Source organism: Enhydra lutris, unplaced genomic scaffold (assembly GCF_002288905.1).
Source record: "Enhydra lutris kenyoni isolate GAN:26980312 unplaced genomic scaffold, ASM228890v2 scaffoldscaffold1, whole genome shotgun sequence".
Taxonomy (NCBI): domain Eukaryota; kingdom Metazoa; phylum Chordata; class Mammalia; order Carnivora; family Mustelidae; genus Enhydra; species Enhydra lutris.
The window spans coordinates 4,819,939-4,832,677 of record NW_019154085.1 but is presented as its reverse complement, the minus strand read 5'-3'; the positions used below and the strand labels follow the sequence as shown (position 1 = coordinate 4,832,677).

Here is a 12,739-nt window from a genome sequence, read left to right as displayed (position 1 = left end):
GTGAAGCAATAAAATAAAGATGCACATTTTAATTCTTAAACACCAAAATAAACCCCCCCCAAAATTAAGAGATAAGATAAAATGAATAAAATAGAATATTTTACTCTCCCAAATGAAACAAAAAGAAAAGAGAACAGAGAAACCCAAAAGGATTGGCCAAACATGAATCAAGCACCAGAATGATAGACTTAGAACCAAACACATCAATAAGTGCATTAAAATGAATGGACTGGGTGCCTGGGTGGCTCAGTGGGTTAAGCCTCTGCCTTCAGCTCAGGTCATGATCTCAGGGTCCTGGGATCGAGCCCCACATCGAGCTCTCTGCTCAGCAGGGAGCCTGCTTCCCTCTCTCTCTGCCTGCCTCTCTGCCTACTGTGATCTCTCTCTGTAAAATAAATAAATAAAATCTTTAAAAATAAATAAATAAAATGAATGGACTAAGCACCCTGATTAAATGCCGACATATTCAGACTGAATAGAAAAAATCAAGATCGATCTCTGTATTGTTTTCAAGAAACGCCCTTTAAACATGAAACAAACGTGTTGGGTATAGAAACAATGAGCAAACAAAAGCTGGTATGGCTATGTAAATATCAAACAAAGTTGACTTCAAGATGAACAGTGTTACCAGAGATTAAAAGGGGCATTTCATAATGATAAAAAGGTCACTTCTTTAAGAAGACATAAAACTAATGTTTATGTAGCTAATATCAAAGCTTCTAAATACAGGACAGAACCAAAGAACAAAGCAAAGGAGAACCAGAAACAATTTTACAATCATTGAGAGAGATTTTTAAAACTCCTTTCTCCGGAAAAGATAGAATAATTTTAAAAAAGCTCATTACAATTATGGATGATTTGAACAATACTAACCATCAACTTAAGCTCATTAACATTTATAGAAACTTACTACTCAAAAGAGGTTACAAATTCTAAGATGTATATGGAATATTCAAAAATATAGACCAGGTTCTAGCCACAAAACAAGTTACAATAAATTTCAAAGGGTTTAAATTAAACAGAATATGTTCTTTATCCAGGATTGAATTATTAAACATGAATAAAAATAATATAACTTGAAAAACTCTCAAATAGTTGGAAGTTAAAAACCTACTTACGGAATAATCCATGGGGGGCACCTGGGTGGCTCAGTGGGTTAAAGCCTCTGCCTTCGGCTCAGGTCATGATCCCAGGGTCCCGGGATTGAGCCCCACATGAGGCTCTCTACTCAGCGGGGAGCCTGCTTCCTCCTCTCTCTCTGCCTGCCTCTCTGCCTACTTGTGATCTGTCTGTCAAATAAATAAATAAAATCTAAAAAAAATAAAATAATCCATGGGTCAGAGAAAAAAACTCAAAAGATATTACAATATATATTTTGAACATAAATACATGAAAACATATCCATATTTGTGGGATACAGCTATAACAGTCTTCAGATGGAAATTTATAGATTTAAATGACTATTTTAGGAAATAAGAAAAGTATAAAATCAAGCTTACATTTTAAGAAACTAGAAAAATAATAAATTAAACCCCAAGTATATGGCACGAAGGAAATTATAAACGTAAGAGCAGAAATCGATAAAATAGAAAATTTAAATAGCCTTGTATAAAGAAATCAAATAACAATACTATCATACCCATACTCATTCATAAAACAGAGGAAGTGGAAACATTTCCAGCTCATATCATGAGACAGTTTTAAGCCTGATAGTAAGACCAAACAAGGACGATATAAGGAAAGAAAATTAGAGCCGGTATATCTTACGAACACAGATTTTTAAAAATTGAACAAAATATTGTCAAATGAAATCCAGCATTACATAAAAGGATTATACACCATGATTAAGTTAGACTTATCACAAGAATGGGAGATTGGCTTACCGTAAGAAAATCAATCAACATACTTCACTACAGTCATAGGTCATGAAAGAAAACTTACATCCATAGGGGAAAAACAGAGACAGAAGCTCAACCTCTACTTCACGTCATTGGACAGTTTTCACATCTGACAGAAATTGATACCGAAAATATATTAAAAATTCCTGAAACTTGAGAATTAAAAGAGAAACAAGAATAATTTTTACCTTGAAACCCAGTTATACCACTGCTAGATATTTGTCCAAAAGATATAAAAACTAATATGCACAAAAAGTCTTTCACAGGAATACTTATGGCAGCTTTATTAATAAATACACAATTATTGTTTCCAGCTAGTAACTAAAAGCAACCCTCTTTCGACAAGAAAATGGATAAATAATCTGATATAGTCATTCCTTTCAATGCCAAGGAGTATGGAGAAACTCCTGATCCACATAATCACCTGAATTAATCTCAAAAGCTCTGATGCTGAGTGGAAAAGGTGGGCACCATCATGAAATATTGTAGGAGTCCATTGATGTGATATTCTGAAATAGTTCAAACAAATCTGGGGTGAAATCAGATCACTGATCTGTCTGTACATCGAGACAGAGCAGCGGTAGGGTACAAAGGAATCTCCTGGGACAGTAGACTTGTTCCTTGTCTTGATAGGCATCCTTCAGAATAGACTGAAAGATACACTTAACACCTGAACATTTCAATGAATATAAATCCTACTGCAATTTCTAACAAAATAAATGGCATTGAATAACTGAACACTGTATTTCACTGTGTTTTCACCAACATCATAACATGGGTTAAGATATTATAAGCGGCCCAGGAGGCACTCTAGTAGGACAGGAAGAGAATGGGGTCCCCTGGCACATCTGGTGTGAAGACCCATAGAAAGGGCCAGAACCAGGCGGAGATAAAGGAACTTGGGTAACCTCCAGATAAAACCACTGGGGCAAGGGAAGTCAAGGGAGAAGTAATTTGATAACCTCTTAATAATCCCCCAATCCAGAGTTTTAAACGATGAAATCAGTTCTAACTAAGGGCAGCACATTTGATAAAACATGCTTTCAGGAGCTCTGCCTTCTTTACCCTCTGAAATTTCCCTCAGTTACTTGCTAAAATCTAAGTTTCTATAGAATAACGGGAAATAATTATTTTACTTCCCAAAATAAAAGGATTAAAATGTAAATGCATAGTTGAAATAATACTTTAGGATGCATGAATTTTATTCCTGCATAATCAGTGGATGAATTCAATGGTAATAACTGACCCTTCTCATTTCTGATAACGTAGAAAGAACAAGAAGAAGAAACAGTCCAACTCAATACTCATTTACTGAGCATCTACCGTGTGCTAAATCAGTCGTTTTCAAGCTTTTATGACTGTGACCTTTAGTAAGAAATGAAATTTATATTGCAGCTCTGTGTAGCTGTACATATGGGTAACTAAAACAGTGTTATAAAATAAAACCTATACTTGCTAAATGAGATGCACTCCGTGTTTTCTCTTCTAGTATATTCTGTTTCATGTTTACAAAAACTCTAGTAAGTGACCCACTAACTCCATTTCATTACCCACTAATAAAATTGTGAATTGTGGTTTGAAAAAAAACGGTGCTATCCTTGCTACCCAGAATGTGGTCTGTGGACCTGCAGCGACAGTAGGTGAGGGCTTATGAGAAAAGTATAACCTCAGGCCACACCTCACACCTGCTGAATCAGAATCTGTATTTAGGGGCACCTGGGTGGCTCAGTGGGTTAAAGCCTCTGCCTTTGGCTCAGGTCATGATCCCAGGATCCTGGGATGGAGCCCTGCATCGGGCTGTCTACTCAGCAAGGAGCCTGCTTCCTCCTCTCTCTGCCTGCCTCTCTGCCTGCTTGTGATCTCTGTCTGTCAAATAAATAAATAAATCTTTTTTAAAAAAGGAATCTGCATTTTAATCTGACCTCCAGGTGCTCCCCATGCACGGTAACCTGTGCCAAACAATGCGTGGAGAGAATGTTTGGGACAGACCCTTCTTGGTATCATTTAGGGCTGAGATTGTGACACAGGGATGGTCCTTCTTTTAGAATATACATATCCAAACATCAAGGTTACAATTCAGTATCTCCAAGGATATCCCAGGGCAGTTACGCTAAAAACTATAAGTAAATGAACAAACCAAATTTACCAGAGCTCCTGAGCCCCATTAAGAATCACTGGTCAACTCGGTTAAATGAAAACGATGTACTGATTTATTACAAAGGTGCAAGCCCGTGCCTCAGGTAACATGGCAAGATTTTACTTTAGTTTTCATTGTGGATGATGTCATAAAAAATCATCTTATTCCCGGAATATTTATTGATGGAGGCATTGCTACTACTACTTCTGAATTTGCCGCTTCATCCATATGGGAGAGTTTGCAAACATCTTGATTCTACTGACAACCGTCCGTTCATTGAAACGTGATATGACTTCCAGGAGAAATATTATTAGTTGCGCTGAGTTCGCACAACTCATTCCCTAGGGTTACTTCCAGTAGGTCCCTAACCAAGGACCTCTACTGCAAAAGAAAATGGGGTCGCCCCTAAGCGACTATAACTGCTCATTAAGGACCTTCCAGTTGCGTTAGTATGTTTCCTGAGTGGTGGGAAGTTTCAGTCTGGAAGCTGCTAATCTTGCTAACGCTAAAAGGCTCTCCCATTAGCAGCTTCTGAGTTGCATTAATAATAAGAAAGTAATAAAGAGACCGCAGCTGTTGAATCCCTCCTGAGGAGAGGCCGCAGCTCCCTTCTTATCCCCATGGTCCACTCTAATGGGCCTGCCTGTATTAAAGTAATAGCGTGGATGATAAGTGCAGTCCATTCTATCAAAGTCGGAATTTCCTTCTTCCTGGGGAGGAATACCTTTTCTGAAGGTTCCCAAATTTAAAACTATACAATCCATACTTTTTCAGTTGAAGTTGATCTGCTTAATTCATAATTTTTTGACATATAAGTGCAAACCATCAAGTACAGGGGGGGAAAATGTTGCTTTATAAAAAATAAATGTTTCTACCCTGGAAAAACTAAAACAGAGAACTTCTTTAGATGTCTTCCTGCTTTTTTTTTTGTTTTGTTTTGTTTGTTTTGTTTTTGTTTTTGTAAATTAAATCACTTACCCGGCACAGAAGTGAATCAAAGAAAATCAAGGAATAAAGACCTCTGCTCTTGTAGATATCAAAAACTCTCTTGCTAATAGACAAAGAAAAAATGAGGAAAATATATTAAAACAAAATAAGTTGGATTGGATTTGTTTGTTTCAGGGTGCATGTTAATATATGTGTCTTTGTTAAAGATGTTATCTGATTAGGACCCATAAAGATTGGAGCTGATGCCATACTTAACAGCTTATGTTCTTTTTCTATTGAAAATACCTAACCTTTAGCAGAAATATGTCTTTTTAAAGATTCTCTTGATTTAAACATCCATTTTGAAGTATACTGTATGTCCACAGAATATAATTATTTATTATAGTAGTTAGGTTGTTGCAATTTTTCATTTATAACCAAAACTATTTCTCCTTTCAACTACATATTTTTTAATTGGGTTAATGGTAATGCTCAGATTTTCATTCCTTGGAATCAGCAAAATATTTGAGTCCAACTTACACTATTGTGTCCTGATCTTGAAAAGTTATTTTTATAATTAAGTTATATATTGCACATTTCTATGTTTGTAATTTATAGAAGAAAAAGGATCAATATCAAAATATAATCATCAGTGAGAATATATACTTTTAAAATGAGATATATCTTCATAACCCTCCTAGAGGAAATCACTATAATGGGCTCTGTACAATATTTATACAAAATTCAAGAAATTACTGTGTAAACCAACTGGAAGCAGTTTGCTAAAAACTTATAATCCATATATTTTCCTTCTAAGTATGAAACATCTTGAGGAAAAAAGAAGACGTATCTAATGTCAAGGCTGCCTATCTAAATATTTTTAATTATGTATAAAAACCTTTGAATGAAAAAAATCTGTAATTTAGGAAAGAGAAGAAGCTAAGTATTCCTTATAAAATAAACACTAGATATTTCCTCTAGGCAAGTAACAATCTAAATCCCTTTTAATTAATAACTCTTTCATATGGCCTACTTATGAGCCACGCTTTTTTGATGAATCCAGTAAACCCTCTTGTTTGTCGTTTCCCTTTGCTTGTCAAAAGCTGAAGTGTTTCCTACAAACCGACGGGTGGCATATTATTGCTAGTGTTTTCCTTAAATTTAGGCAAGAAAGGAGGTAACTAAGGCATTCGCTGAAGCCCCAGAAAACAAGCAGGTCCATTGGAAAAGTGGCAGCTTTGCTATAGAACAGTCTTAGAGTGTTGGTATTAAGCCACTCATCCGAATTCTTCTTGTTTACTGTCTCTTGTTCTCCAGTTCACGAAGGCTCAGGAGAAACCAGTCAGAAGGAGACATCAACCTGTGATATTTGCCAGTTTGGTGCGGAATGTGATGAAGACGCCGAGGACGTCTGGTAACGTGTTCTTTCCATTCTTTAAACGAATTATAACAATGAGTCCTTTCTTTTTACTCCCATCAACCATTTCCTAACAGACATTTTCAGCGTTGTCTTCTTATCCAGTTCCGAAGGGGGGGAAACGAGGCCTGTGATGAGTTTCTGAAGGAGTTTCTGAAGCTGAATTAAGAGCTGGACTAGCCAGGCAGCTGCTAAGAGCTCTACTTGAAAAGATACATTTAAGAAACCACTTAGACCCCCCAGTACTATGAATGTGAAGAGATGGAAAGAGAGATCATGTTTATTAGAACATCCCCCAAGAACCGTGGTCGATAAACAACGGGTAGTTGTTAATCTGCTCTCTAATAGGGCAGACCTGGGTAGCTGCAGAGACTGTATTTAAGGGTATGTGCGTGTGCACCCATAGCTGAGTCGGGAAGGCCGTAAAGCCAACAGTGACTTCTGGGCTTCTCTCGGGATCAGCTTCTCTCTTCATCTGAGCAACACTCAGCTTCTTCTGAAAAGATATGCTGAACAAATAACGATGAATGAAATTCATTATTGTGCATGAGTCCCAACATGTGAGTCCTCTAGGACATCCACGTATCTTGGTCCTTCCCTGATCATACCCAAAAGGTCCATCTGTGTACTTTTTCTTCTTAGTTACCTTCAAAATTACCCCAGGGGTAGATTCCACCATTATTTCCCTTTGCAAAGAGGAAACTGAGTTTTGAGGTGTTTAAGTGAGGGGCTGGAGTGAAGATATGAGGTGAAAGTAACTAGAAGGGGTTAGCATTAGCAATTCAACCGAAGATGCAATCAAAATCATATTTCTCCTGCCATGTCTGGAACAATAAGACAGCCAACTGCGGGCAGCTTAGATACAGTGACTCGAGACCTGCAGGGTTAGAGCCGGTGACAGGGTGGATGCCTGCTGCAGGCAGTGGGAAAATGTCCAGGCAGGCAGTGTCACTGCTGGTGTTCTAGCAAAAGTCCGATCTGTGGTAGGAGGGCGGGTGGAATGAGGAGATCTGGAAAAGGCTGGTGGCATCAGAAAGATTCAACAGTAGGTCGTAAGTCCCAGTCTTCAGAGAAAGAAACTCAACTACAAAGGGAAGAAGGAGAAGGCAAAGCAGAACTCCAATGATCAAGGAACTCATTATCAATCAGGAAAACAGCGGCAGATACAGACAAGACTAGATAGATACCCACTGGCCGAAACTGGAGTAGAAAGCCAAGCTTGGTTACAAGGGGCTGGGACAAGTGTCTACATCGCAGAAATAAATTACAAGGTCAGAATGAAACCAGCAGCAAGGCTGACTGGATGCTGAATCAGTTAGCTTCTGGCTAGGACATCTTGTACGCCCCCAGCCTGGAGACAAGATTAGTTCCAAAATGCGGAATAAAGCTGAACCTCCAGATGGGGGTAAGTGGCTATAGCTGTGAAGATTAGAGGGATGCAGGGGGCAGGGAGCCAAGAAGATCATTATACTTCCCAGGCAAGAATGAAAAGTTGTTAGCATTTAAATAAAATGTACTTAAAATGTCCGATGTAAGCAAGAAGGAAGGGTGCTGAAAACGGCAGTGTATTGATTTTCATTTACATAAATACCTTTGTATGTTAACACGTTGCGTTAGTTATGAGCATGAAGGGCAGACGGGAACAGCTGAAGGACACAAGAATAAAGCGATAAATGAAATTAAATAGGCATGGAACGGAAGAGACTATAAAGTGCGATAGGAAGCAGTTGGGGAGTGATCTGACTCCAGTACTAGTCAACCGAAGCAGGGGAGCCTGGATGTGTTGTTGATTTGGGATAAAACCATCATCAGGTCCTCTCCCAGACAGAAAACCCTGTGTATGCTATGTGGCAACAAAGAGGACAACTCAGTCTTCAATTTTATTTTTTTCCTTTGATACGAACTAACTCACAATTTTACGCATACAAATTTCCCCGATCTTGTATCATGAATCAATAGCAAGACAAGGAATGCTCCTATTATGTTACTGTTGTATCTGCAATATTGGAACAGAGATGAAAAATTAATTCCTGATCTTTCTTTAACCCTGGCCAAAGAAATTAATATTTTGTATTTCAGTACAAAAATTAAGTCTAGTTTTTCAAAAATGCTTATGTACTTTCTAGATGAAGTTAAATCTTTGTTAGAATCAAAAACCAGCTGATTGATACAATCATAATCAGTTGATCCTTCTTTTCATAGCTGGATGAGTTTTGAGTTATACAAGTCACACTGGCCATGGAAAAGATAGGTAGATACATGATAGATTAGATAGATAGATGAAAATGGAGGAAAAGGAGAAAGAATAATGATTAGAGGATGCCATTGATAAACCATGATCTCAAACACATTGCGTTTGAATACCTTTGAGAGACAGATGGTTTAGAAGCTCATATAAGCCCCTCACTTATAGTCTCTGATTTCATTTCAAGGTTCTTCCCCTGCCTTTTTCTCTTGTGGAGAACATCAGGGCTACAGAAATCAGAAGATCGTCAGGTTTTCTCAATACCGAAGAAACACCATTGTTTCAGCAGATTCTTCAGTTACGGTTGTTGACCTAAGTGTAGGAAAGAATTAAGCTTCCAAAAGAAAGAATTAACAGTCCACGTGGGAGGTGGCTCACAACGCAGATATACCCACCCTCGTGTGGAGGCTTCCCTTTACTTAGGACGGGCTTCCAGCAAAAGGGACACCTGTGCAAAGAGATGTGAAAGCTTAGTTATAGGAAGCGGGGTTAAGAGGGGAGGGAAAGAAGGACTTAAAAGATTGCGTCTCTTGATATCTAGACTAAAAAAATTCAAAACTAATATGTTTATACATCAAAGAGACTCTCAAATATATCCTGCCAAATATAATTTATAAGGGAAAAGAATGGCTTATAAATAAGTCGCACATAATAAAATTGACTCATGGCAGAGTAATAAAGCCCCATTGGGGAGCACTGGGAATACCAACTCATGATTTCAACAAATACTTCTGATACTTGGTTAGTTTTAGAAACAGCTCTTTATTCCCTTAATTATCTTACCTAATAAATTATTTCAGTGAGTCCAAAGTAGGTCAATGGTAACTCTCTTTGCACTGGGAGCTACTCCTAAGAAGTAATTAGCCTAGAACTTTCTGTTGGTCCTGTCAGTCAGAAATAGTTCAGAGCCCCGGGGTTGATACTTGATTTAATATAAGAAAAAAGCAAGCTGATAGCTGGGTCTGATCACAGGAATGACTGGGTAGGAAATTGGCTGCATGCCTAACATTTCCAGGGTGTCAGGATAGATGGAGGAAGGGCGCACAGGTGTAAAAGCAGATGTGGCTCGTGACAAATGATATAAAGGGACGATTCAAATTATGTGTATTTGTTTCACATGTGAGCTTGATAGCTCCTATTCCCACTTTAACTTTGCTTTTGTATCATTCTCTACATGCTCCTCAGGCTCCGTTAGCAAAATTGTATTGGCTAAAATGCTATTAATTCCTCAGTAGCCGTTCATTTTATCTTTGAAAGCATTAATCACGTTTTCCAGTTTCACTGCAGCACATCCTTGAGTTAGGCTGCAACAGGACGAAAGGGGAAAAAAAAAAACACAAAGTAGCTGCAGTAAAATGAGTTCAGAAAAACTGAATGAGCATCCATGTTTTTCTTTATTTCACGGACATTCTGTCACTGAGACAGGGTGTGGGCTTTGGCATTCCTTTTGTGAGCGTCTCATACAAAGACGGTTTAGTTTGAAGTCTTTAACATCTTGCGTCTTTGATCTGAGAAGCCTCCTTGTCACTAGGAAGACTGTGGCTGGCGTCGTTCCCACTCTTAATGCATTTTGGACTGCGGAGAATCATGAATATTTGAAGCAGGACAATGGCCGTGGTGATCGCCGGCGCTAGACTCCACCATACATTGAAGCAAATTAGGCATCAGGTCCTACTGACTTTAGTAGCTTTTGGATTACAAGCTTGATAGGGAAAATTAAGACACCTCTGAGGAGAACACAGAAAATTATTTCTTTTAAAACTACTACCAGTCAACAATTGAACAAAAGGACTGTGTTGCATTTGGAAACTTTCCAGTTGTTTTCTACTAAGTAAAAAGAAGATTGGTTAGGATCCTATATGGGATCGCTACAGAAGAGGACGCTGATTAGTCACAAAATCTTAGTGATCCCAGAGTCCATTCAGTCTTCCCTGAGGGTAAATGCCTTTCGTGGAAATCCTTTGCTCTCTCGCCCCAGAACTATAAATGTGCTTACTTAATTAGGACTGACTTCTAACAGGTGTTTACTGATGGAGAGAATAAAAACACTCACACAATGAGAAACATAGGTCTGTTCCTGAAAATCCAAGGTTTTTGTTGTATGTAAAGACGGCTTCATGAGAAAACCTTTTTTTTTAAATTTTTTTTATTAAATTTTATTTTTTATAAACATATAATATATTTTTATCCCCAGGGGTACAGGTCTGTGAATCGCCAGGTTTACACACTTCACAGCACTCATCATAGCACATACCCTCCCCAATGTCCATAATCCCACCCCCCCAACCCCCCTCCCCCCATTAACCCTCAGTTTGTTTTGTGAGATTAAGAGTCACTTATGGTTTGTCTCCCTCCCAATCCCATCTTGATGAAAAAACCTTTTTGATTTGAGATTCCTAGAGTTGGGAGATCGCCTCCCTCAAACTGCGTCTTCTCCGCCACGGTAACAATGCGGTCACCTCTGCAAACTGCCATGGCATTTTCTTTTTGTAAAGGTGGGTGGGGAACTGAAGAGTAAAAACAAATCTTTTTTTTTTTTTAATTTTAATTTTTATTATTTTCAAAAGATTTTATTTATTTATTTGCCAGAGAGAGAGAGAGAGAGAGCACAAGCAGGGGGAGAGGCAGGCAGAGGGAGAGGAGCAGGGAACCCTATGTGGGGCTCAATCCCAGGACCCTGGTATCGTGACCTGAGCCGAAGCAGATGTTTTCCTAAGTGAGCCACCCAGGCACCCCTTTTACTTTTTTAAAGATTTTATTTATTTATAAGACAAATCTCCTTTCTCTTTTATGCATCCATTTGCCCAGAAAATTTTTCCAGACACGGAAATATGCAGGTCTTGATTTGGGGTAACACATATATTTCCATTCCCACCATTTCAAGGGAAAATGCTGATATTTTTAGCTAATCCATAACCAACTGTAAAAGTTTTATTTTGGGGCGCCTGGGTGGCTCAGTGGGTTAAGTCGCTGCCTTCGGCTCAGGTCATGATCTCAGGGTCCTGGGATCGAGTCCCGCATCGGGCTCTCTGCTTGGCAGGGAGCCTGCTTCCCTCCCTCTCTCTGCCTGCCTCTCTGTCTACTTGTGATCTCTCTCTGTCAAATAAATAAATAAAATCTTTAAAAAAAAAAAAGTTTTATTTTGTTTCCTTCTTTTATGTATTCCTCTACTTATCCTACTGAATCAAGGGGGAAAAAAATCTTGCATGTTTTTTTTTTAATTCCACACAATGAAATAAGATTCAGAATGCAATTAGAGTTAAGACTAGCATTTGGTACATCATCTCTACGAAGATCTGTGCAGACAAACACCTTGTCTGTGACCCAGACTTCCTTCTATAGTGGCCACCAGTAAGTAGACAAACCCACAAACAGAATCTGAACACTTTAAGGGTCACTTCGAAAGACAAATGAAAAACAGTGCATTTCAAATGCACAAAAATCAGCCTCAAAAAACAAATGACAAGTAAACAACTAACCCACCCTCCAAAAATGGAACATTACATGTTGTGAAAAGTAAAACTTAAAAAATAAAATTGAAATTTGAAAACAAACCATGATATGAGGGAGAGGAGATGCAACATGGGGGGTTAAGGGGGTAGGAGAAGAGTAAATGAAACAAGATGGGATTGGGAGGGAGACAAACCATAAGTGGCTCTTAATCTCATAAAACAAACTGAGGGTTGATGGGGGGAGGGGGGTTGGGAGACAGGGGTGGGGGTGGGGCGGTGGGGTTATGGACATTGGGGAAGGTATGTGCTATGGTGAGTGCTGTGAAGTGTGTAAACCTGGCGATTCACAGACCTGTACCCCTGGGGATAAAAATATATGTTTATAAAAAATAAAATTAAAATTAAAACAAAAAACAAAAAACAAAACAAAAAAAAACAAACGAAGGCTTACCTCAGGTCTTCTGTGATGTTGGGTTCCTTGAAAAGGGATTGGATTATCACCTAAATTCTGAAGCCTTTTGAATTTTTCTCAGTAGCTATACCACAACTGGGCTATCACACAGGGATTAACGAAACTTAATTAGGGTATGACAGATAACAACCGTAGCCTGGGGAGGACTGCCCAGAAACACAGTACGACAGTAACGTAGTCTCAAGTTCACG

At 38.5% G+C, this 12,739-nt stretch overlaps 1 protein-coding gene across 1 annotated transcript in view; it reads left to right on the top strand.

Annotated features, from left to right (window-relative positions):
* The window catches only part of LOC111142567 (transmembrane protein with EGF like and two follistatin like domains 2), a 230,030-nt gene that overhangs the window by 126,396 nt on the left and 90,895 nt on the right, over window positions 1-12,739 (top strand). Inside the window, exon 5 of the mRNA XM_022495841.1 lies at window positions 6,280-6,376. Within this exon, the coding sequence (XP_022351549.1) occupies window positions 6,280-6,376 (97 nt within the window). The remainder of the gene's footprint in view (window positions 1-6,279; window positions 6,377-12,739) is intronic.